This window comes from Oncorhynchus keta, chromosome 24 (genome assembly GCF_023373465.1).
Source record: "Oncorhynchus keta strain PuntledgeMale-10-30-2019 chromosome 24, Oket_V2, whole genome shotgun sequence".
In the NCBI taxonomy this organism is placed as follows: domain Eukaryota; kingdom Metazoa; phylum Chordata; class Actinopteri; order Salmoniformes; family Salmonidae; genus Oncorhynchus; species Oncorhynchus keta.
Window position 1 is genome coordinate 20,706,666 of NC_068444.1, and position 26,810 is coordinate 20,733,475.

The window sequence follows — 26,810 nt, forward strand, 5'->3', positions numbered from 1 at the left end:
TTGCGCAGATGATTACGTGTCTCGTCCCGTGTGTTGTTTTGGGTTTCTACCCTGTGTGTCTTGTTACGTGTTTGTTCTTCGCCCGGTGCCCTTACACGGCATGCCGTAATTTGGGTGAAATAAAAACCCTGCTCCAGTCTCTCAAATAATTCATACCAGCGTGACAGTGACCACACCCACGTGAGCACAGACATTATAGCGGCTTCGTGGAATGCCCCCCTTTGCCAGAGTGTTTAAAACCCCTCGTGATGATATAGCTCATATAGTGAGCATTTTCAAACTTATAATTCTCCATACAATCCTCCATAAGTATCTGTAATATCTGACTAAATGACAACTATTCAGAGAGATGGCATATATATACTTTTTTGCATCTCCCTTCCAATTTGCAGTATGTTCCAGTTATATTCTACTTTTCACAAGCACTGGTGGAGTGAGCTACCACCAGCTACCACTAGTACTGTCGTGCTGCTGAATATTTGTCAGTATTCATTGACTAATCTGTTGTACTCTACCTGTTGGTTAAGTAATGTGTTACCCTGAACCGTCCTTATTACTTCTTGTTTGTGTAATTGGCCAACAGTGTCTGGGACATGTTTGCATCTGCCCCAAGCAAAGCCTATAGCTGAGATCAGATTAATGATGAGTATCTGTACAGTACCCACACTGCACTAAACTACGCTAGAACATGGCTTCCTTCAGCACTTTAGGCTGCAGCACAATATTAACGAGCCCCTACCTGCCCCAAGGCCTTACTTTCAGAACTTTGGAAACACTAGAGATGAATGGACGACTACCTGGCTGCTCCAATGCTTGTCTGCTAGAGTGTGTTTGACTGGGGTACGATGCTGTTGGCATGGTAATGTGGTGAAAGGTGGAGAGAGTGTATTGCACCCTCCAATTATCAGATTATCATTATGGTGTAAAAAAAAAAAAATAGAATTGTATATTATGTCCTCGCGCTGCCATCTAAATATATGAATATATTTCTTCATAGCATGGGACTGAAGTTAGGGTGAGGCTGTCACTGTTTTCATCCCAGTAGTAAGCCCCTCACATAGCCAGCATTAGATTTCCATTGGAAACAGATCTCTGAGAGAGAGAATCAGAGCGCGAGAGAGGTCACACCATGAATCTGTAATGTTATTGGATTTCGACTGGGTCAACACCGCATCAAAATGTTGACCTACACACTAATCCGACCTGGCATACCTGTACCAAGTGGCATATGCATTCATTTATGGTTTGTTTTACGGGCTTACCTCTGTCTCAGGTGTAAGATATGTATGTATGAGAGCCCAAGGTTAATGCTTTAAATAAGATGGGGTCAAAGATTGGTTGATATGTGTCGTATGGTAGGAAAACTACATACTATATATTTTCAACACCATCACTGGCTAATGGTTGTCAGTGCTTTGACATTCAGTGCTTTGACACTGTCCCTGTCACTACTGGAGATGAGATCTGAGATGTAATATTTACAGTACAATATTACATGTAACATATATTACATGCCTCTTCATCTGGTCATGCACCCATGAAGTACAATGTACATGATTATCCTCATATGAGGCAAAATTTATATAGGAGGAAGAGAGAGACAAAGAGAGAGAGAGAAGTACAGACATTGAGAGAGAGAGGGAGAGAGAGAGAGAGAGAGAGAGAGAGAGAGAGAGAGAGAGAAAGAAAGAAAGAAAGAAAGAAAGAAAGAAAGAAAGAAAGAAAGAAAGAAAGAAAGAAAGAGGGAAACAGAGAGCCAGAGACAGAAACAGAGAGAAAGAGAAAGAGAAAGAGAACGAGAATGACAGAAAGAAAGAATGAATGAAAGAAAGAGCAAGAACAACAGAAAGAGAGAGAGAACAACAGAAAGAGAGAGAACAACAGAGAGAGAGAGAGAAACACGGTGAGAGAGAGAGAGAAACACAAAGAGAGCAGAGAGAGAGAGAACGAGAGAGAGAAATACACAGAGACAGCAATAGATAGACAGAAATAGAGAGAAAGACAGAAACAGAGGTTGAGAGTGAGAGAGAGAGAGAGAGAGAGAGAGAGAGAGAGAGAGAGAGAGAGAGAGAGAGAGAGAGAGAGAGAGAGAGAGAGAGAGAGAGAGAGAGAGAGAGAGAGAGAGAGAGAGAGAGAATGAAAGAGAGATAGAACGAAAGAGAGAGAACAACAGAAAGAAAGAAAGATGTATTGATCTCTGTCTGTCGGTTCCTACTCAGTGTAGCTGCAGGAGGGGGAGTGTCAGGAATCCCCCGCCAGGAAAAACAAATCACATCGCCCCGGTGATGAATGTGGCATTCCCTTGATCCGCTGGCTCTGCCATCTGGCCAGGCTGACTCTGGGACGACACTGTATATCAGACTCATGCACAGCAAATTAAATTTACATTTGGACGACTTTCCCAGGCAGGCCTCACCGAGCCTCACCGAGAACAGATGTACTAAAAAACTACCTGAGCCTCTCCTTTCTCTCTCTGCCACAAACCTCTGAGAAGTTCTGCTAGCTACTTGAAGACTTGTGCATTAGGTCATGTTAGAAATGTTATGGATGACATTAAACAAAGAAATCATCAAGCTCAAATATACCAAAAACTTAAACTCTTTCTCTGCCACAACGCTCTAAGCAGAGCAGGGTTGGCTCATCTTGATCTACAGCACAGGAGGATGGTGGCACCTTAAATGGGGAGGACGGGCTCATGGTAATTACTGGAGAGGAATCAGTGTAATGCAGGGGTGGGCAACTCAGTCCTCCAGGGCCTGATTGGTGTCACACTGTTTCTCCTTCCCTAGCAAACACAGCTGATTAATCACTGAAGATCATGATTAGGTGATCTTTAGGTGTGTTAGCTTGGGCTGGGGCAAAACTGTGACACCAATCAGGCCCTCAAGGACTGGAATAACACACCACTGGGTATCAAATACATAAAACATATGGTTTCCATGTGTTTGATGCCATTCCATTCGCTCCATTCCAGCCATTATTATGAGCTGTTCTCCCCTCAGCAGCCTCCACTGATCTACAGTGTATGTGTCTGGATCTGCTAGCTACTGAAAGATCTTATGAACATGGTTTGTTGATCTATAGTCGCTTTGGATAAAAGCGTCTGCTAAATGGCATATATTATTATTATTATATGAACATAGTTTGTTGATCTATATTCGTCTGGTCTCCTAGCTAATTAAAGATCATATGAACATGGTTTGTTGATCTATATTCGTCTGGTCTGGTCTGCTAGCTACTTAAAGATCATATGAACATGGTTTGTTGATCTATATTCGTCTGGTCTGGTCTCCTAGCTAATTAAAGATCATATGAACATGGTTTGTTGATCTATATTCGTCTGGTCTGGTCTCCTAGCTAATTAAAGATCATATGAACATGGTTTGTTGATCTATATTCGTCTGGTCTCCTAGCTAATTAAAGATCATATGAACATGGTTTGTTGATCTATATTCGTCTGGTCTGGTCTCCTAGCTAATTAAAGATCATATGATCATGGTTTGTTGATCTATATTCGTCTGGTCTGGTCTCCTAGCTAATTAAAGATCATATGATCATGGTTTGTTGATCTATATTCGTCTGGTCTGGTCTCCTAGCTAATTAAAGATCATATGAACATGGTTTGTTGATCTATATTCGTCTGGTCTGGTCTCCTAGCTAATTAAAGATCATATGAACATGGTTTGTTGATCTATATTCGTCTGGTCTGGTCTCCTAGCTAATTAAAGATCATATGATCATGGTTTGTTGATCTATATTCGTCTGGTCTGGTCTCTTAGCTAATTAAAGATCATATGAACATGGTTTGTTGATCTATATTCGTCTGGTCTGGTCTCTTAGCTAATTAAAGATCATATGAACATGGTTTGTTGATCTATATTCGTCTGGTCTGGTCTCCTAGCTAATTAAAGATCATATGAACATGGTTTGTTGATCTATATTCGTCTGGTCTGGTCTCCTAGCTAATTAAAGATCATATGAACATGGTTTGTTGATCTATATTCGTCTGGTCTGGTCTCCTAGCTAATTAAAGATCATATGATCATGGTTTGTTGATCTATATTCGTCTGGTCTGGTCTCCTAGCTAATTAAAGATCATATGAACATGGTTTGTTGATCTATATTCGTCTGGTCTGGTCTCCTAGCTAATTAAAGATCATATGATCATGGTTTGTTGATCTATATTCGTCTGGTCTGGTCTCCTAGCTAATTAAAGATCATATGATCATGGTTTGTTGATCTATATTCGTCTGGTCTGGTCTCCTAGCTAATTAAAGATCATATGAACATGGTTTGTTGATCTATATTCGTCTGGTCTGGTCTCCTAGCTAATTAAAGATCATATGATCATGGTTTGTTGATCTATATTCGTCTGGTCTGGTCTCCTAGCTAATTAAAGATCATATGATCATGGTTTGTTGATCTATATTCGTCTGGTCTGGTCTCCTAGCTAATTAAAGATCATATGATCATGGTTTGTTGATCTATATTCGTCTGGTCTGGTCTCCTAGCTAATTAAAGATCATATGAACATGGTTTGTTGATCTATATTCGTCTGGTCTGGTCTCCTAGCTAATTAAAGATCATATGAACATGGTTTGTTGATCTATATTCGTCTGGTCTGGTCTCCTAGCTAATTAAAGATCATATGAACATGGTTTGTTGATCTATATTCGTCTGGTCTGGTCTCCTAGCTAATTAAAGATCATATGAACATGGTTTGTTGATCTATATTCGTCTGGTCTGGTCTCCTAGCTACTTAAAGATTTTATGAACATAGTTTGTTTATCTATTTTCGACAGGTCTGATCTACTACTTGACTTGAAGACATGGGGTGAGGTCATGTTTGATATGTTATAAATTACATTACAGTGACAAAGAAAACACATTATGGAAGAGAATTGGACAGTGATCGATGACAACACCTGTAATTTGCTAGGCATAGATCGATGCTAATCTAACCAGCTGTGTTCGGTTCCTATTGTCATGTATAACCAGACAACATTTCTAGATTAACAAACAGCATTGAAATCCTATGTTCAAACCATTCTTTTTTTATACTTTCACATATTCACTTCATAGCAGTGCTCTGTATTGCTTTGGAACTGATTTGGTAGTTGGTATCAAATAACCTGAATAGCGTTGAAGTAAGTGGAACCTTGATATCTAACTAGCTTGTCAAATGGCAGGTGTACAGAGTACCAATAAGCAGAAGCCTCTACCACATCCACAGCCCAAGGCTAACCCTAAAGGTAAACCTTCCTAAACAGGGTTCTGTAAGAGACAAACAGTACATTAAAACGAGGAACTGTAGACAGAGCCTGCTGTGAGCCTTGTGCTGTCATATGCTCACACACACACCCGCGCATATATACGCCAACACACGCACATATACAGACACACACACACATACTGTACACACACATACAGTGCATTCTGAAAGTATTCAGACCACTTCACTTTTTCTACATTTTGTTACGTTACAGCCTTATTCTAAAATGTATTAAATAGTGTTTTTTCCTCATAAATCTACACACAATACCCCTATAATGACAAAGCCAAAACAGGTATCTAGAAATGTTTTGCGAATTTCTCAAATAAAAGATACATAAATATCACATTTAGAAAAGTATTCAGACCCTTTACTCAATACTTTAATACTTGAAGCACCTTTGGCAGTGATTACAGCATCACGTCTTCATGGGTACGACACTACAAGCTTGGCACACCTGTATTTGGGGAGTTTCTCCCATTCTTCTCTGCAGCTCCTCTGAAGCTCTGTCAGGTTGGATGGGGAGCATCGCTGCACAGCTATTTTCATGTCTCTCCAGAGATGTTTGATCGGGTTCAAGTGCTCTGACTGGGTCACTCAAGGACATTCAGAGACTTGTCCTGAAGCCATTCCTGCATTGTCTTGGCTGTGCTGCCATTGCCCTGTTGGAAGGTGAACCTTTGCCCCAGTTTGAGGTCCTGAGCGCTCTGGAGCAGGTTTTCATTAGGGATCTCTCTGTACTTTGCTCCATTCTTCTTTCCCTTGATCCTGATTAGTCTCCCATGGCTGGGCTCCCTGCCTGTGCCATTAAACCCCTACAACTCATCCAGAACGCCGCAGCCCGTCTGGTGTTCAACCTTCCCAAGTTCTCTCACGTCACCCCGCTCCTCCGCTCTCTCCACTGGCTTCCAGTTGAAGCTTGCATCCGCTACAAGACCATGGTGCTTGCCTACGGAGCTGTGAGGGGAACGGCACCTCAGTACCTCCAGGCTCTGATCAGGCCCTACACCCAAACAAGGGCACTGCGTTCATCCACCTCTGGCCTGCTCGCCTCCCTACCACTGAGGAAGTACAGTTCCCGCTCAGCCCAGTCAAAACTGTTCGCTGCTCTGGCCCCCAATGGTGGAACAAACTCCTCACGACGCCAGGACAGCGGAGTCAATCACCACCTTCCGGAGACACCTGAAACCCCACCTCTTTAAGGAATACCTAGGATAGGATAAAGTAATCCTTCTCACCCCCCTTAAAAGATTTAGATGCACTATTGTAAAGTGGCTGTTCCACTGGATGTCATAAGGTGAATGCACCAATTTGTAAGTCGCTCTGGATAAGAGCGTCTGCTAAATGACTTAAATGTAAATGTTAAATGTCCCTGAAAAACATCCCCAGAGCATGATTCTGCCACCACCATGCTTCACCGTAGGGATGGTATTGGCCTGTTTTCCTCCAAATGTGACGCTTGCCATTCAAGCCAGAGTTTGCACTTGGTTTCATCAGACAAGGGAAACTTGTTTCTCATGGTCTAAAAATCCTTTAGGTGCCCTTTGGCAAACAAGCGGGCTGTCATGTTCCTTTTACTGAGGAGTGGCTTCCGTCTGGCCACTATACTATAAAGGCCTGATTGGTGTAGTGCTGTAAAGATGGTTGTCCTTCTGGAAGTTTCTCCCATCTACACAGAGGAACTCTGGAGCTCTGTCAGTGTGAGCATCGGGTTCTTGATCACCTCTCTGACTAGGGCTCTTCTCCCCCAATTGCTCAGTTTGGCTGGGCAGCCAGCTCTAGGAAAAGTCTTCGTTGTGCCAAACTTCTTCCATTTAAGAATGATGGAGGCCAATGTGTTCTGGGTGACCTTCAATGCTGCAGTCATTTTTGTACCCTTCCCCAGATCCGTGCCTCGACACAATCCTGTCTCTGAGCTCTAGGGAAAATTCATTTGACCTCATGGCTTGGTTTTTGCTCTGACATGCACTGTCAACTGTGGGACCTTATATAAACAGATGTGTTTATTTCCAAATCATGTAATCATGTCCAATCAATTGAATTTACAACAGGTGGACTCCAATCAAGTTGTAGAAACATTTCAATGATGATCAATGGAAACAGGATGCACCTGAGCTCAATTTTGAGTCTCATAGCAAAGTATGAATACGTATTTCTGTTTTTTATTTGTAATATATTTGCAAAAATGTCAAACTGTTTTCACTTTGTTATTATGGGGTATTGTGTGTAGATTGATCAGGAAAAACATGAATTTAATCCATTTTAGAATAAGGCTGTAACGTAACAACATTATGTAAAAAGTAATGGTCTGAATTCACAAACTCACACACACACTCCTTTAGAGCCCACTGCTGTCTAACCATGCTGCCTGCCTGCTCTGCCTCAAATGAAACAACCTTTACTGCAGTGGTTTGATCAGACGGCCCCAGGCTAGACCATAAAATAACTTTGCAGCATAATGTTTTACACCTTTTACACCACTTTTCACTTTCTACCCGGCGATAGTCGTCTATTTTTTGTTTGCCCTTTTCTCCTGATTTCCTTGAGAGTCAGTGCTGTTGTCTTTGGTTTAGTCTGCTAGGGTGAGAGGGACCTACGGTGTGGGACCTACGGTGTGGGACCTTGGGTGTGGGACCGTGGGACATTGGGTGTTGAACCTAGGGTGAGGGATGCAGTAAGTCTGGAGGGTTGAACATAGAGTATAGGAACAGTGTATTACATCCCAGCCTTTTCCACCAAGTTTGTTCTTAACATTGCTTGACTTTGTCAAATCTCTATTGAGTCAAACAGACAGTAAAAGGAAATGACACCTAAAATATATAATGATTTTGTAGACTTTCTTTCACAGCCAATCACAGGTTTGCTCTTTGGGCTTTCCAATCTTTTTTTTTAAGCTGCCACCAGTCTGTGCCCTCTAAATGTCAGTGGTGTTTGGTGATGGCACTAAACAATCCCTTGGAGGGCTATTTGTTTCAGCACACTGGCTGTTCCTCAGTATGAGCTTAGTTTGAGTTGACAATTGCTGTGAACTTTACTATATATTGTTCCTCGATAATCAAATCTCATTTCTGTTAGGACAGCGGTGTCGCCTGGGTAGCAGTGTATTGCAGCAGCTGCTTTTGTGACCGTTAGCCAACTACAACTGTATTTGATCCCCCAGCTAAGCAGTATGAGTTTCCAGGGTTCCATTCTAATCCGTCTTTCTCTCTTGATTTCTTCAATCAAATCCTTTAGATTCTAGGGTATTGATAGTGTGATGGGTTTGGAGGTGTGGATTGGAACAGAAATCTATCTCAGTTTACTGTTAAAATGTCTCTCCTCTCCTCTCTCTCTCTCTCTATTCCTCATCACTCTATTTCTCTGTTTGAGTCAGATGATTCCATTTTTATGTGTCTGTGTCCAGTATGAAGGAAGATAGAGGTAGTTTTGGAACCAAGGCTAAATATAGTTAGAACAATGACTGTAAGTCTACTGATACAGCTAGCATGCTAAAACAGTATCCATGAGTTCATCTGACTCTGAGTAAGTAGAAACGACTGCTTAATCTCGCACTATCCCTTTAATACTATGTCGGGATGTAAACCGTTCATGACCAGTTTCACTGAAGTTCTTCATTATTATACTGTTAAACTGCCCCTTCTCTCATTCCTAACCCTCTCTTTTTCTCTCTCTTTCCTCCAGACGACAGATGATCTGCTGGTGGCATCTGCGGAATGTCCGAGCGATGACGAGGACATTGATCCCTGTGAGCCGAGCTCAGGTGGGTTAGGTTAGTCATCTCTTTTTATTCCTCTTCTCTCTTGGTGTCGCTGTCAGTCAGTCTCTCACCGTTCCGCCAGTCCCTTCCCTACCACCAGTCTGTCACCGTACCGCCAGTCCCTTCCCTACCACCAGTCTGTCACTGTACCGCTAGTCTCTCACCCTACCGCCAGTCCCTCCCTACCACCAGTCTGTCATCGTACCGCCAGTCCCTCCCTACCACCAGTCTGTCATCGTACCGCCAGTCCCTTCCCTACCACCAGTCTGTCACTGTACCGCTAGTCTCTTCCCTACCACCAGTCTGTCATCTTACTGCTAGTCTCTTCCCTGCCACCAGTCTGTCATCGTACCGCTAGTCCCTTCCCTACCACCAGTCTGTCACCGTACCGCCAGTCCCTTCCCTACCACCAGTCTGTCACTGTACCGCTAGTCTCTTCCCTACCACCAGTCTGTCACTGTACCGCTAGTCTCTCACCCTACCGCCAGTCCCTCCCTACCACCAGTCTGTCATCGTACCGCCAGTCCCTCCCTACCACCAGTCTGTCATCGTACCGCCAGTCCCTTCCCTACCACCAGTCTGTCACTGTACCGCTAGTCTCTTCCCTACCACCAGTCTGTCATCTTACTGCTAGTCTCTTCCCTGCCACCAGTCTGTCATCGTACCGCTAGTCCCTTCCCTACCACCAGTCTGTCACCGTACCGCCAGTCCCTTCCCTACCACCAGTCTGTCACTGTACCGCTAGTCTCTTCCCTACCACCAGTCTGTCATCTTACTGCTAGTCCCTTCCCTACCACCAGTCTGTCACCGTACCGCCAGTCCCTTCCCTACCACCAGTCTGTCACCGTACCGCCAGTCCCTTCCCTACCACCAGTCTGTCACCGTACCGCTAGTCTCTTCCCTACCACCAGTCTGTCATCGTACCGCTAGTCTCTTCCCTACCACCAGTCTGTCATCATACTGCTAGTCTCTTCCCTACCATCAGTCTGTCATCGTACCGCTAGTCTCCCACCATACCGCCAGTCTCTCACCATACCGCCAGTCTCTCACCGTACCGCCAGTCCCTTCCCTACCACCAGTCTCTCACCGTACCACCAGTCTCTCACCATACCGCCAGTCTCTCACCATACCGCCAGTCTCTCACCATACCGCCAGGCTCTCACCCTACCACCAGTCTGTCACTGTACCACCAGTCTGTCATCGTACCGCTAGTCTCTTACCTACCACCAGTCTGTCACCGTACTGCTAGTCTCTTCCCTACCACCAGTCTGTCATCATACAGCTAGTCTCTTCCCTACCATCAGTCTGTCATCGTACCGCTAGTCTCTCACCATACCGCCAGTCTCTCACCGTACCGCCAGTCCCTTCCCTACCACCAGTCTGTCACCGTACCGCCAGTCCCTTCCCTACCACCAGTCTGTCACCGTACCGCCAGTCCCTTCCCTACCACCAGTCTGTCACCGTGCCGCCAGTCCCTTCCCTACCACCAGTCTGTCACCGTACCGCCAGTCCCTTCCCTACCACCAGTCTGTCATCGTACTGCTAGTCTCTTCCCTACCACCAGTCTGTCATCATACTGCTAGTCTCTTCCCTACCATCAGTCTGTCATCGTACCGCTAGTCTCCCACCATACCGCCAGTCTCTCACCATACCGCCAGTCTCTCACCGTACCGCCAGTCCCTTCCCTACCACCAGTCTCTCACCGTACCGCCAGTCTCTCACCATACCGCCAGTCTCTCACCATACCGCCAGTCTCTCACCATACCGCCAGTCTCTCACCCTACCACCAGTCTGTCACCGTACCACCAGTCTGTCATCGTACCGCTAGTCTCTTACCTACCACCAGTCTGTCACCGTACTGCTAGTCTGTCACCATACCGCCAGTCTCTCACAGTACCGCTAGTCTGTCACCGTACTGCTAGTCTCTTCCCTACCATCAGTCTGTCACCATACCGCCAGTCTCTCACTGTACTGCCAGTCTCTCACCGTACCGCCAGTCTGTCACCGTACTGCCAGTGTATCACCGTACCACCAGTCTTTCAACGTACCACCAGTCTCTCTGTCAGTCTCTAACTGTACCACCAGTCTCTCCGTCAGTCTCTCACCGTACCACCAGTCTCTCATTGTACCATCAGTCTCTTTTTGTACCACCAGTCTCTCACCGTATCACTAGTCTCTCTGTCGGTCTGTCACCCTACCACCAGTCTGTCACCGTACCACCAGTCTCTCACCGTACCACCAGTCTGTCACCGGACCACCAGTCTGTCACCGTACCACCAGTCTCTCACCATACCACTAGTCTCTCACCGTACCACCAGTCTGTCATCGTACCACCAGTCTCTCTGTGAGTCACGATCACACTCATAGTCAGTTCACCACCAAGGTTCTTGTTGGGAGTTCTATTCCAGTTTACTTTTTTAATTGGCTGAATTGAAATGGACTTGACCCACAACCTTGCCTCACACCACATATGTCAAATATTAATTCATAGAAGTAAAGGCTACAAAAAGATAATGCCTCATACAATCCTCATACTCCACAGTGATTCCTAAAGATCATATCAATGAGTGTAGATAGGCTGTTCTGACTTCACTTGTTCAGTAGCTAGCTAGTTGATTCATTTTTGGATTATCTCATTTGGGACAGGTATGAATATATTCAATATTGAATAAACATAATCCTAATCATTTGATGTTTTCAAAACCGGTCTCTGGTTCCACTATAAGTGTGTATAGCTAATACATGTTTTATTCCCTTGTAGGCTTGTTGAGTCCCAAATGTAATGAATTCCAGTAAACTCATAACAGCCAGTCAGTAGGACTAGCATGCTGTTGTGTCACGTACACCAGCGTTTAGGAGGCGCTGATTACACATGACATCTTGTGGAGCGCTGTCATTGTTTTTGTATTGTCTCCTAGGAAAACACATAAACACACAAACACTCGCACACACAATCTCACATACTCTCACTCACACACAAATAGACGACACGCACGGGGAAACAAACAAACAAACAAACAAACACCCTCTTAACAGTAACTGTCCTCTGAGACAACACAACAACACTCTCGCCTCTCTCGTGATGAAACTCTTTTCAGCCAAGCGCCTTCTAGTTCAGGTTCAAGGATGCATTTACTGACAGACTATAAGTTTACCGATTCACTCTGAAAGGTGAAAAAACTCAATCGTTTACTAACACCATGTTTACCGATTCACACTAAAAGGTGAAAAAACAAAAATTGTTTAATGACAGACTATAAGTCTCCATGTGTACCGATTCACTCTGAAAGGTGAAAAAACTCAATCGTTTACTAACACCATGTTTACCGATTCACACTAAAAGGTGAAAAAACAAAAATTGTTTAATGACAGACTATAAATCTCCATGTGTACCGATTCACACTAAAAGGTGAAAAAACAAAAATTGTTTAATGACAGACTATAAGTCTCCATGTGCTCCGGATTGCTTGACTAGCAATAATAGCTACATTCTGAAAGCTTTGTGCTAACATAGAGTATCCCAGCAAAAATAAGTTGTTTTGAAAATGTTTCTCATAAAATACCTTCTAATCTCAATGCCAGGTACTGTAGACAATTTGTAAACAAATTGAAAGCATTTCTCTGTTTACTTTTTAGTACCGCTGCTAGGGAAGGAGGCTTTGACATATCGCTTGCTGACACAACTTGCACTATCAATCTTACAATAAAAAACCACATATTGAATTGCAGAATATCTACATTTCTTAAGAAGTGAAATGCAAGTTCTGTAATCATACTAACAGATACAGTAAAACCTTCTAGACAACACTAGAATCCAGCTTTTTAAACATGTATTGCTAAATGTTAACTTATGCTACATAAACACAGTGCATATTGTACATACAGTGTAACCACATTTCTCCTGATAATCTGTGGTAAAAATCTGTATGTTTATAATGTTCCTATTATCCTGGAATTGAATCTTCCCACCTTGCCACAGATAGCAGGTGACCCTGGTGCTTTTCTAATGAGCACCGAGTGGATCGACAGAAAGGGAGAACTACTAGGTCCAGACGTAAGGCCTTAGCTCTCTCTGTATCGATCTGTATGCATTAATAAAGCCAGAACTAAATGAATGTCTACCCCACAGCATTCTCAGACTACTGTTTGTCTGTCTCTTGTACATCCAGGCTGTCCATCTGTCTGTATTGGTGTAGTCTGTTGTACCAGTACTGGTCTGTTAGGCTACATACTAATGATCTAATACCCAGTGTTCATACATATATCACAGTCCAGGCTGGACACATCTAGACTGCTCATATAAGGAGACTGTTCCATGTTAGATCTGCTTACCTTTGTCAAGAAAGCAATGCAATGAGATTTTTATTTGTTATTTTATTTAACTAAGCAAGTCAGTTAAGAACAAATTCTTATTTACAATGACGGCCTACTCCGGCCAAACCCTAATCCGGACAACACTGGGCCAATTGTGCGCCGCACTATGGGACTCCCAGTCACGGCCGGTTGTGATACAGCCTGGAATCGAACTAGGGTCTGTAGTGATGCCTTTAGCACTGAGATGCAGTGCCTTAGACCGCAGCATCACTCGGGAGCCCAAAATGAGAGAGATGAGTACATCAACCAAGTCAATTAGTTAGCATTACAGGTTTGCATTTACCACATCATCTCATAGTTTCGTGAGCATTGCAGCATAGTCTCTGTCTGTGACAAGGTGATCTGTCAAGGAAAGAGTGTGCTCCAGTGTGGATGCTTTAGAGGCACACACTCCTTCCCCGAACAGAATATCCTAGGTATCCTTCCTTTCCCTCTCTTGCTAGCGAGGGGAGATTTGACACCGGTTCTGCTGGGCTCCCCTGGTGACAGCTGTCTAACACCACATCCTGATTAATATCTACGTTCAGGGCCATTCACACACTTGGTAGAGCGCTCAGCACTGGATCTGTGACAGTGCAGCCAGCCAACCATGAAGGACTGGATCCTCTGTCACTGATGCAGCCTAGGACAGTTTCTCAGGTTACTGTTACTGTACTGTCCCACTCCTTGCTATGGTGCTATGCTCTCCTTGGCTCTCTATGGTGCTATGCTCTCCTTGGCTCTCTATGGTGCTATGCTCTCCTTGGCTCTCTATGGTGCTATGCTCTCCTTGGCTCTCTATGTTGCTATGATCTCCTTGGCTCTCTATGGTGCTATGCTCTCCTTGGCTCTCTATGGTGCTATGCTCTCCTTGGCTCTCTATGGTGCTATGCTCTCCTTGGCTCTCTATGGTGCTATGCTCTCCTTGGCTCTCTATGGTGCTATGCTCTCCTTGGCTCTCTATGTTGCTATGATCTCCTTGGCTCTCTATGGTGCTATGCTCTCCTTGGCTCTCTATGGTGCTATGCTCTCCTTGGCTCTCTATGGTGCTATGCTCTCCTTGGCTCTCTATGGTGCTATGCTCTCCTTGGCTCTCTATGGTGCTATGCTCTCCTTGGATATCTATGGTGCTCTCCTTGGCTCTCTATGGTGCTATGCTCTCATTGGCTCTCTATGATTCTATGCTCTCCTTGGCTTTCTATGGTGCTATGCTCTCCTTGGATATCTATGGTGCTCTCCTTGGATATCTATGGTGCTATGCTCTCCTTGGCTCTCTATGGTGCTATGCTCTCATTGGATATCTATGGTGCTCTCCTTGGCTTTCTATGGTGCTATGCTCTCCTTGGATATCTATGGTGCTCTCCTTGGATATCTATGGTGCTATGCTCTCCTTGGCTCTCTATGGTGCTATGCTCTCCATGGATATCTATGGTGCTCTCCTTGGCTCTCTATGGTGCTATGCTCTCCTTGGCTCTCTATGGTGCTATGCTCTCCTTAGATATCTATGGTGCTCTCCTTGGCTCTCTATGGTGCTATGCTCTCATTGGCTCTCTATGGTTCTATGCTCTCCTTGGCTTTCTATGGTGCTATGCTCTCCTTGGATATCTATGGTGCTCTCCTTGGATATCTATGGTGCTATGCTCTCCTTGGCTCTCTATGGTGCTATGCTCTCCTTGGATATCTATGGTGCTCTCCTTGGCTCTCTATGGTGCTATGCTCTCCTTGGCTCTCTGTGGTGCTATGCTCTCCTTGGCTCTCTATGGTGCTATGCTCTCCTTAGATATCTATGATGCTCTCCTTGGCTCTCTATGGTGCTATGCTCTCCTTGGCTCTCTATGGTGCTATGCTCTCCTTGGCTCTCTATGTTGCTATGATCTCCTTGGCTCTCTATGGTGCTATGCTCTCCTTGGCTCTCTATGGTGCTATGCTCTCCTTGGCTCTCTATGGTGCTATGCTCTCCTTGGCTCTCTATGATGCTCTCCTTGGCTCTCTATGGTGCTATACTATGAGTTTTCTAGATGCTCTTATCCAGAGTGAGTGCATACATTTCCATACTTTTCTTACTTTTTCGTACTGTACTTACTTTTTTAAATTAATAAAGCACTGTAGAATTTCAATACTCTGCAAAATGACTATGACTACTAAAAGTAGTTGTAGAACTTTTCCCTATTATTAGGAAATTACCTAAATGACCTTGACTCTGACCCGCTATAAGTGCAGAACATCACTGTCAAATAAGATAAAAGAAGGCTAGGGGTAAATAACGCACAAGACGATTCCATTTGGGGAACTTTCCCATGGCAGCAGACTCTCTCTCTCTCCCTTTCTCTCTCTGTCACCCTCTCTCTCTCTCTTTATTTTGCCCTTTCTCTCGCTCTCTACCTCCCCCCTCTTTCCCTCTCTCTCTCTCTCTCTGTCGCCCTCTCCCTCCCCCTCTCTCCCCCAAGGTCAATTATAGATCATGCTGTAGGCTATATCACTGGACACTCGTCCCACAGCGGCCTCACCCCACCTTCTCGTCCCTCGTCCCTCAAACCCCCGACAGCCATCAAGCGACATCGATCAGACCAGCTTACTTATTGCCCTGCTTTATTTCTCTTACCTCTGGGAGGAAGTAAACTGTGGCAAGCGGCGAGTTAGTGCATCACAAATCGCACCCTGTTTCCTATTTAGTGCACTACTACTGATGACCTGGACCTATAGGGTGCCATTTCGGATGCATCCCTGGAGCCAGCAGCACGAGGTTCATTCACACAGAGCTAATCTTCCAGCAGGAGCCGGATTAGATCACACTGCAGCAAATTGAATCATCTCCCGGTCCTTCTGGTTGAAGAGACCACATAGGGATATATATGGTGAAGAATGGTGGTATAGGGCTGGGACCAAGGCTGTGATGGGATAGCCTGGGGCTAGGGGCTGAGTATAGAGCTGTGGTGGGATAGCCTGGGGCTAGGGGCTGAGTATTGAGCTGTCCTGGGATGGCCTGGGGCTAGGGGCTGAGTATAGAGCTGTGCTGAGATTAGCCTGGGGCTAGGGGCTGAGTATAGAGCTGTGCTGGGATTAGCCTGGGGCTAGGGGCTGAGTATGGAGCTGTGCTGGGATGGCCTGGGGCTAGGGGCTGAGTATTGAGCTGTGCTGGGATTTAGCCTGGGGCTAGGGGCTGAGTATAGAGCTGTGCTGGGATGGCCTGGGGCTAGGGGCTGAGTATAGGGCTGCACTCTTAGAAAAAAAGGTCCCGCCTTTGGAGAACCCTTTGAAGAACTCGTTATGGTTCCAGATAGAACCGTAGAATCATTTTGGGTTCCATCTTGAACCGTTTCCACAGAGGGTTCTACGTGGATCCTAAAAGGGTTCTACCTGGAACCAAAAAGGGTTATCCTATAGGGACAGCCGCAGAACCCCTTTGGAACTATTTTTTCTAAGAGTGTGGGGCTGGGATCAAGATTAGATCACATTGCAGCAAATCTTCCCCCTGGGCCCTCTGGTTCAAGACACCACACAGTTATACAGGGATTCAGGGGGGGGTATGTGAACTCGGAATTGTTCCCGCATGCACACACACTACTTGGTATCATGATACTTTGGTCTGGTTTTGTATTGTCACTAAAATGTTGGTATCCTGACAACACTATTCTGTTCATAGTGCATTACTTTTGACCAGAGCCCTTTGGCCCTAGGGGCCCCCCATGCGCCCTGGTAAATAATAGTGCATTAGATAGGGAATAAGGTGCCATTTGGGACACACAATGAGTCTGGACAGTGCCAAGGCCAACTCACAGAACAGCTGCATGTCCTTGTGAGAGCCCACAGAACAGACCGGGCCAATCCTGAGTGGAGTCAAGCCGAATGGACTGGGCCAACCCTCAGTGGAGTCAAGCAGAGAGAAATGACATGGAAGGTTGATCTAATGATCAGTTCCTAACCAGTGCCAGATAGCCCTCTTAGCCCATAGAGCAGTCCCTAACATCCAACTGTATCTTATCTACATACTGTCGTTTTTTTATGGATGTGTGTGTTTTATTTACCTTGTCTCTCCACATCTGTTAATAGTTATTCCAAGTCTTCTGTGTCGTGCGAAATATACAATTTATCAAAGCCTAGCCAACACAAGAAGGCTGGGGATGAGAATCCAAGTAGTATGAAGGCTGCTATCATACTCACCCCACAGCGTTTTAGCAAATGATCTCTCGCCCCCCTCCTTACATTCTCTCTCTCCACCAACCACTTGCCTTTAGGCAGGTTAAGGTTAATCATCTACATGTTTTCTCTCTTTCATCTTCGCTCCTCTAATTTCCATCCCCCAGCCTTTTACATCACAGTGACATCAACACAGCCACCAAAGTGTTTAATATTTGGTGGCTAATATGTTTGGTTTATAAAAGAGAGTGAACAAAAACGACATAGAAAATGCCCATAAATCAAAACGGTAAATGGCAGTGACAGGAAAGGCAAAGCACCCTGTAAATAAAATAAAATATTATGGTAAAATATTGTTTTATAGTAGCGCTTAGATTAATGAAATAATAACACAACGCTATTGGCTTGGGAGGTCACTGCCCACATATAATAGGCTATTCAATCATACCCAGCAAGAGGTCTCTCTCCTTCTCTCCCTGTGTTCTCTTCTCTGTTCCACTGCTGAGCACCATGCACCATGCATGTCAATAGACCTTACTCATGCCATGGCCATGAGCATTCCAATTCCAGCTTCGGAAAATCCAGCTTCAGAAAACAAGGCAACGGCCTATAGAACACCAACCACTGTAGCACATTATTTAATTAGCTGCTGCCTGGCAGACATGTTAAGCATCGTCTGTGCTTCAGACCCTTGAATTGACTCTGCTTGTTGGCCTTTAACAGATGAAGCTATGAAGCTTCCACCATTGTAGTCAATATTCTGTGAACCATGTATGCAATATTTTGTTATTTTCTTCCATTTGATGTTGGCCTATCTCTTCCTCGGTGGAGATAAACCCCAGACACGGCTTACTGACACACGTGCATGCACAAATAATAATAATAATAATAACTTGTCTTTGAGGGAACAGGATTTCCCGGTCATGTCTGCTTGGCTGTCAGACCCCACCCCTCCCTCCTCTCCCTGTATGCTGATTCCTCTCTATTCATATTTTCAATTATTTCTCACTCCTTTCCAACCTCCTTCCAACCTTCCATCTCTCTGGCTTTGCGTCAGCGTCATCAGCATGCTAGACTTTGACGCTAAGGCATTTCCGCATCCCAAATGGCACCCTATTGCCTATACAGTGCACTACTTTTGACCAGAGCCCTACATAACGAATAGGGTGCATTTTGGGGACGTAACCAATGTGTCTGCTTATTCGTTTTGAGTGGCAGATGCCAGATTTAACCCTAGCGAGGGGGAAACGAGGACAAGAGGAGCTCGCCTCAGCGGTGGTTTTTAGAAAAACACAACTCCCAGGACCCTTCTCTGGGTTCACCAAGTGGTGGAATTGCTTTCTGCAGAGACATTAAACAAACCGAAAAGTAAACACTTGCTGTAACCCCCCTACCGCCCTGCGTGATTCCCTTTAGGAAAGGTCTATGATGCATGAAATGCATTATTGCCTTAGCTAAAGGAATGGAATAACATCCGTAAAATATTGTGGCGTTACCTTTTAGTCTTCCAGCAGGCAGAAGCAGCCTCGCTCTGGCATTGTCCCCATTGTCCCCGGCCAAAAGGGCAAATGCTCACTCACACAGGATATTTTTTTTCAGTATAGGCTACTACAGCAGTTTCATGATAATCATTGTAAGTTTATGAAGAGGATAAAGAGAATATAGATAAATTGCCCAAAAGACCAAATGCTCACTCATACCAGAATCAAACCATTGGATTCATGTTGTGCTCTGTTCAACAACAACAACCATTTTGCGATTTACACTAGGCACTTATCAGGCTTCCTCTAATCATTGTGAGTTTATGAGCATATAATCAAGAAAGAAGACTTGAATCTGATACAGGACGAATATTATATATATTCATCATTAATATGAATGAATACCTTGTTGCCCCCTGTTTTCCTCTCATTGTTACAGTCTATTCGTTTTTCTCAAAAGAAAACCAGGGCTGATGATCGGATACAGTTCACAGCAGAAACAAAGTATAGAAATCACTAGTTTTCTGTGTGCACCGTTTAATATTCATGATGACATTAGCACACATTTATTAACATATTAACCTACTTGGCATACATTTCATCATGCCATTCATCACTGTATCCATATCCCCCCACCCATCCATCCAGGACTTCTTCTAGCTAAAGCAGCCACTTGGGTTGTGTCCAAATTGACACACAATGGCTCTGGTCAAAAGTAGTGCACTATATAGGAAATATGGTACCAATTTGGATGCACCCTGAGTTTAGCTGCGGTCATCCAGAGACAGAAAGCTTCCATATGCCCTACTCTCATTTCCTGTCCCTCTCTCCCTTGGACCCTGACACGCTCACACTGAGCATTATGGGTAAAAGGGCTCCAGATCTCCGCTGCACCATTTACTTGGAAGGTCAAGCACGGTTTATTAATTATCACAGCATTGGTTGAACTCATTTCATGCTCGCTCGGTCAGTTCTGTGTTCAATTCACAGTCCTGTGAGCATTATCAAATAGCCAGAGTCACTCTGGACTCGCACATGCATGCCTGAAATTAGACACACTCAGGTCCACACTCGGGGTCATGGAATGACGTAGGCCAAGGCCAGCTTGCCGTACTGAAAGTAAAGGGAGGGATGGAGGTAATCGATGGATGGATGAATATAGGGGTGAATGGCGTCACCTCTTCTTCTCATGGACAAATGGCTAATTAAAGAAGTGACAGAAGACTGATTTAAGTTAATATCTAAAGACAGACTTAATACCTGAGTTAAGTGTAAGTAAGGAAAAGATGGAGGGATGGATGGGTAAATAAAGGAAGCAAGCGAAGAATGGATGGTGTCACTTCTTCGTCTCGAGGACATTCAGCTAATTAAGGACAAATGTAAAACCATTCTTAAGTTAATATGTTAGGAAAGTAGCAGCTCAAGCAGTGGTTGAGTTGATAGAGTGATGGAGGGATGGGGTCACTTCTTCTTAAAGGCTAAAATTCTCCAGTGTTTCCAGATTTATATTAGATTTGACCTATAATTAACCTATAATTAATTACATATGAGTGAAATTGTTTTCCTTCCAAAAAATGGTAATGAAGTATATTAAAAAACAGATTTTCTGTGTTGGAATAGTGTGGGCGTATACCGGTCATTAAAAATATGCATGCGAGTAGACTGATTGGACTGCTCATCCTCCTCAGGAGGCCAACAACATTATTTTGGTATAAATTAACAGAACATGAAGTGAGATTTTCACTGGACAGTTACGTACTTTAAGGACAAATGTAACACCTGTTTGTTACTTAACACAGCTTACACCAGCAGTAGGATGATACAGATGATCTGTCTGTTCGTGAAGGAAGAGATAGACAGATGAATGGATGGCATTACTTCTTATTCTCTCATTTGAAGAGGAGAGATTATAAGTAATACCATTTTGTGTTGGGCCTTCTGGAAGGAAGCTATACTCCAGCAGTAGGTTGCTACAGTGACCTTTCTACCAGGGCTGATCCTCTACTGTGGTGTGACAAATCTGAGTTTGACAGCTGATGATTGTGGTGAGGAAATGTTGGCGCTACTGTTCAACTAATCTGTGTGTATTACAGTGATGTGTCGGTAAGATAGCCAACCTCATTTTAGCTAAAGACATACCGATATTGTAGTCATTTCATTGTAGGAATATATTCTGCCCCACCTGTTTAGAGCCCACCTGTTTAGATAAAAAAACATATATATATTGTTTCTAGCAAAACACATAGTCTTAACGTTAACAGTGAAGAGGCGACTCCGGGATGCTGGCCTACTAGGCATAGTTCCTCTGTCCAGTGTCTGTGTTCTTTTGCCCATCTTAATTTTTTATTTTTATTGGCCAGTCTGAGATATGGCTTTTTCTTTGCAACTCTGCCTAAAAGGTCAGCATCCAGGAGTCGCCTCTTCACTGTTGACGTTGAGACTATGTGTTTTGCTACAAACAATATTATATATATTTTTTATCTAAACAGGTGGGGCTCTAAACAGGTGGGGCTCTAAACAGGTGGGGCTCTAAACAGGTGGGGCAGAATAACGGGTCGCCACTGGACCACACTGTGTTGTTACTTTCTTGAGTAAAAACTCTGGATTCCTACCCTTTAACTGTAGTACTGTATAGTACTATTAGTAGATATTACTATTACTATTAGTACAACACGCTCCTGTACTGTATCGTACTATATTTTCCCATCCCAAGGATGTCAAATCCCAATATACTGTATGTATTGTAATATAACTGTATCTCCTAGGGTAACATACATGTATATTTCTTGTCAAACCAGTGTACAGTGAAGCGAGAATTGTATAGATCTACAGTAAATCCATCCAGGTGTAGATGATAAACGACAGGGAAAATGACAGTGCATAACCAGAGCACATCTCTCCATGCCATCAATCCCACTAAAGGAAGGTCAGTCGGCCCTGTATCCGTTCATTATAGTCTAAGTAGTGCTGTTTGCTCCGTTACTCCACAACAAGGAGAACATGAGCAGGCCTCACCCTCACCTGAAGCAACCCTTTCCCCTTCCCCCCTCCGCCTCACCCGTCCTTGCTCTCTATGTTCCTTCCTCAGCACTCACATCCCTCCTTCCTTAACTCCCTTTCCTGTCCATGTTTTCCCCTTCATCCACATCCCTTCTCCCATTCCTTACTCTCCATTTCTCCCCCTCACTTACCTCCCCCCTCTCCAATCCCATTCCCTGTTCCCCATCCCTTACCCTGTCCCCCCCCAACCCCACGCTCTCACTCCCATTGCAAATTGCCAAACAAATGAACCCCTTCGCCAGGGACAAATGAGGAGAAATAGTCTTTAAAGAGGACCATTTATTTAAATCCCAACTGACAGGGTGGAATCTGTGATCCCATTTCGCTCCTCCTTGAGAGAAGTAGAGGATGAAGGGGGTTTGCATCGAGCATTTCAAAGATATTTAAATGAGTAGTCCCAGTGCAACACAGCTAATGTTACAGGGAGAGAGAGACAGAGAGATGGGGGGGGGCAGAGAGAGAGAGAGAGAGAGAGAGAGAGAGAGAGAGAGAGAGAGAGAGATGGGGGGCAGAGAGAGAGAGAGATGGGGGGCAGAGAGAGAGGGGAGAGAGAGAGAGAGAGAGAGAGATGGGGGTTAGAGAGAGAGAGAGAGATGGGGGCAGAGAGAGAGAGAGAGAGAGAGAGATGGGGGGGCAGAGAGAGAGATGGGGGCAGAGAGAGAGGGGGGGAGAGAGAGAGAGGGGGGGAGAGAGAGATGGGGGGCAGAGAGAGAGAAAGCTGGAGAGAGAGATTACGTAGAGGGAAAGCTGAGAGAGAGAGAGAGAGAGAGAGAGAGAGAGAGAGAGAGAGAGAGAGAGAGAGAGAGAGAGAGAGAGAGAGAGAGAGAGAGAGAGTGTGTGAGAGAGTGTGTGTGTGTGAGAGAGAGAGAGCGAGAGAGAGAGAAAATGCAGAGGGAGAAAGTGAGAGGGAAAGATGGAAAGAGAGATTGCTAAGAGAGAGAGAGAGAGACATCTACAGAGGAAGAAAGAGACCCAGCTAGAATTAAACAGAGAAAAGAGAATCCTCCTATAACTTATTTAATTCAAAGCAGAGACATATCACCATAGCTGTCGCTTCGAGGACATACAGTCGACCATCAGAGCTACTAGACCACCTTTTCAATACCTAATTTTGCCTCATTTCATTCCAACTACCTCTCACAGTGCCTTTCATACACCGACACTGCCGCAATTTAGTGCCATACCATTACGCTCTGCTCAATCATATGTATATATCATGGTGAATAAGAGTCATATGATATCTGCTTGTCTCATTTTCTGTCTCTTTTTTCCCAATGTATTGGTATATCTCCTATCTCTCCCGCTGAAAACCCAACCCAACCACCCATCAAGGCCCCGACAGCCTTGCTGAGGGGAAATGACTTGTGACTAAATGACTGAAACATTACACGTTGTCGGAGGGTTATAAAACATGAATAAAACAGCAGGGTTTTTTATTATGGCCAGGAAATGGTCAAAAGTAGTGCACTATCTAGGCAATAGTGTGCCATTTGGGAGGCACACTAAGAGTTTCAACCAGAGATGAAATGAAGAGAGGGAGAAAGGTTATTCTGGTAGCTTTTACATCAGTTCACTCCCTTCAGTTCACAGTATCTTTCTCCCCATCACGATATCTCTCTCACTCTCACTCTCACTCTCACTCCCCTTTCTCCCCATCACGATATCTTTCTCACTCTCACTCTCACTCTCACTCCCCTTTCTACCCATCACGATATCTTTCTCTCTCTCACGCTCACTCTCACTCCCCTTTCTCCCCATCACGATATCTTTCTCTCTCTCACTCTCACTCTCACTCCCCTTTCTCCCCATCACGATATCTTTCTCTCTCTCACTCTCACTCTCACTCTCACTCTCACTCTCACTCTCACTCCCCATCACGATATCTTTCTCACTCTCACTCTCACTCTCACTCCCCTTTCCCCCCCCTCTCTCTATTACTCACTCTTTCTAGCTATCTATCTCGCTTCACCTTCCATACCCCTCCCATCTCTCACTCTCACTCTCACTCTCTCTCCCCTTTCCCCCCTCTCTCTATTACTCACTCTTTCTAGCTAGCTATCTCGCTTCACCTTCCATACCCCTCCCATCTCTCTCTCTCTCCCCCGCCCCCTCTCCCTGTCTCTCTCTCTCCCCTGCTGTACCATCATGAAGCTAGGCTCTCACCCACCCCCTCTCCCTGTCTCTCTCTCTCCCCTGCTGTACCATCATGAAGCTAGGCTCTCACCCACCCCCCTCTCCCTGTCTCTCTCTCTACCCTGCTGTACCATCATGAAGCTAGGCTCTCACCACTTTAAGGTTGTTTTTTGTCTAATTTTACCCTTGGGTACGCTTGAGTAGAGTTTATAAGAGCGGCCATCATTTTAAACACTTGTTTCAGGCGTCATTTCTCCCTGGGTTTATAATTTCCTTCGCTTTGCCTTGGTGATGGACTGTTAAAGAAGATACAGGCAGATGCAGAGAGGAGAGTGAAGCATTCTGGGATGGGAGCGATATGGGATGGCACTACCTTGACATATGAATAAGTAGTTAAGGTTCCGCACTCAAAAAAGGTATTTTCAAAGTTCCTTTATGCTATTTTATCCATTAAGGACAAATGAAAAGACCAACATTGTCTGTTAAACAATCGTCAGTGTTTGTGACTACCTCCCCATAACAACTATCTTTCTCTCTCCACCCCAACTAAAGGAAGGAACGGGAGGGGGTCCAGACATACACCAACCCTCCTCCTGAATAGCAACCCTCTAGCTGGATTTTGCTTCAACCTAACCCTAATCTTATACATCTGATTCTACTAATTAGCTGCTCACTATGACCTTGATAAGCTGATTCAGGTGTGTTACACCAGAGAAATACAGTTGAAGTCGGAAGTTTACATACACCTGAGCCAAATACATTTAAACTCAACTTTTCAACATTCCTGACGTTTAATCCTAGTAAAAATTCCCTGTTTTAGGTCAGTTAGGATCACCTCTTTATTTTAAGAATGTGAAATGTCAGAATAATAGGAAAGGAATGATTTATTTCAGCTTTTGTTTCTTTCATCACATTCCCAGTGAGTCAGAAGTTTACATACACTCAAGCAGTATTTGGTAGCATTGCCTTTAAAATGTTTAACATCGGTTGAGTGAATTTTGGCCCATTCCTCTTGACAGAGCTGGTGTAACTGAGTCAGGTTTGTAGGCCTCCTTGCTCGCACACACATTTTTTCAGTTCTGCCCACAAATGTTCCATAGGATTGAGGTCAGGGCTTTGTGATGGCCACTCCAATACCTTGCCTTTGTTGTCATTAAGACATTTTGCCACAACTTTGGAAGTATACTTGGGGTCATTGTCCATTTGGAAGACCCATTTGCGACCAAGCTTTGACTTCCTGACTGATGTCTTGAGATGTTGCTTCAATATATCCACATAATTTTCATACCTCATGATGCCATCTATTTTCTGAAGTGCACCAGTCCCTCCTGCAGCAAAGCATCCCCACAACATGACATTGCCACCCCGTGCTTCACGATGGGGATGGTGTTCTTCGGCTTGCAAGCCTCCCCCTTTTTCCTCCAAACATGATGATGGTCATGATGGCCAAACAGTTCTATTTTTGTTTCATCAGACCAAAAAAAGTACGATCTTTGTCCCCATGTGCAGTTGCAAACCGTAATCTGAGCAGCCTTTCAGGTTATGTCGATATAGGACTTGTTTTACTGTGGATATAGATACTTATGTACCCGTTTCCTCCAGCATCTTCACAAGTTCCTTTACTGTTGTTCTGGGATTGATTTGAACTTTTCGCACCAAAGTACGTTCATCTCTAGGAGACAGAACGCGTCTCCTTCCTGAGCGGCATGACGGCTACGTGGTCCCATGGTGTTTATACTTGCGTACTATTGTTTGTACAGATGAACTTGGTACCTTCAGGCATTTGGAAATTGCTCCCAAGGATGAACCAGACTTGTGGAGGTCTACAATTTTTTCTTAGGTCTTTTTTTCTGAGGTCTGATTTCTTTAGATTGTCCCATGATGTCAAGCAAAGAGGCACTGAGTTTGAAGGTAGACCTTGAAATACATCCACGGGTACATCTCCAATTGACTCAAATGATGTCAATTAGCCTATTAGAAGCTTCTAAAGCCAAGACATCATTTTCTGGAATTTTCCAAGCTGTTTAAAGGCACAGTCAACTTAGTGTATGTAAACTTCTGACCCACTGGAATTGTGATACAGTGAATTCTAAGTTAAATAATCTGTCTGTAAACAGATGTTGGAAAAATTACTTGTGTCATGCACAAAGTAGATATCCTAACCGACTTGCCAAAACTATAGTTTGTTAACAAGAAATTTGTGGAGTGGTTGAAAAACGAGTTTTAATGACTCCAACATAAGTGTATGTTAACTTCCAACTTCAACTGTAAATACCGGGTAGAAATCCCTGCTCTGCTCTATTTAAAAACAGCAGAGCGATAGACCTACGTACCAAACAAAACCCATAAAATGGTGGACCTACAGTATATTTACTGCATGAGTAAGGCTAACCGATAACTGATGGGTTGTTCCATGGGTCAGGTGTCTGATTGTGTTGGACGACTCTAATAATCCTTAACGTACATTTAGGGTTGGTTTTAGGTTATATAAAATGCGTATTGTACATCTACTGCATGTGTGACGCTAACCAGTGACTCACAGGATTCAGAGGTTGTTCCATGGGTTGTGTTTCATAGACACCATTGGTGCTGGAGTACAGACTAATAACGTCACGTC

At 44.3% G+C, this 26,810-nt stretch overlaps 1 protein-coding gene across 27 annotated transcripts in view; it reads left to right on the forward strand.

Annotated features, from left to right (window-relative positions):
• LOC118402801 (neurexin-1a) overlaps positions 1-26,810 on the forward strand; it is a 633,754-nt gene that overhangs the window by 596,668 nt on the left and 10,276 nt on the right. For 16 of the 27 annotated variants that reach the window (XM_052477934.1, XM_052477945.1, XM_052477939.1 and 13 more), the window contains one exon: positions 8,954-9,041. In XM_052477934.1, coding sequence (XP_052333894.1) covers positions 8,954-9,041 — 88 coding nt within the window. The remainder of the gene's footprint in view (positions 1-8,953; positions 9,042-26,810) is intronic. The other 11 variants (XM_052477935.1, XM_052477961.1, XM_052477947.1 and 8 more) reach the window with 1 other exon arrangement.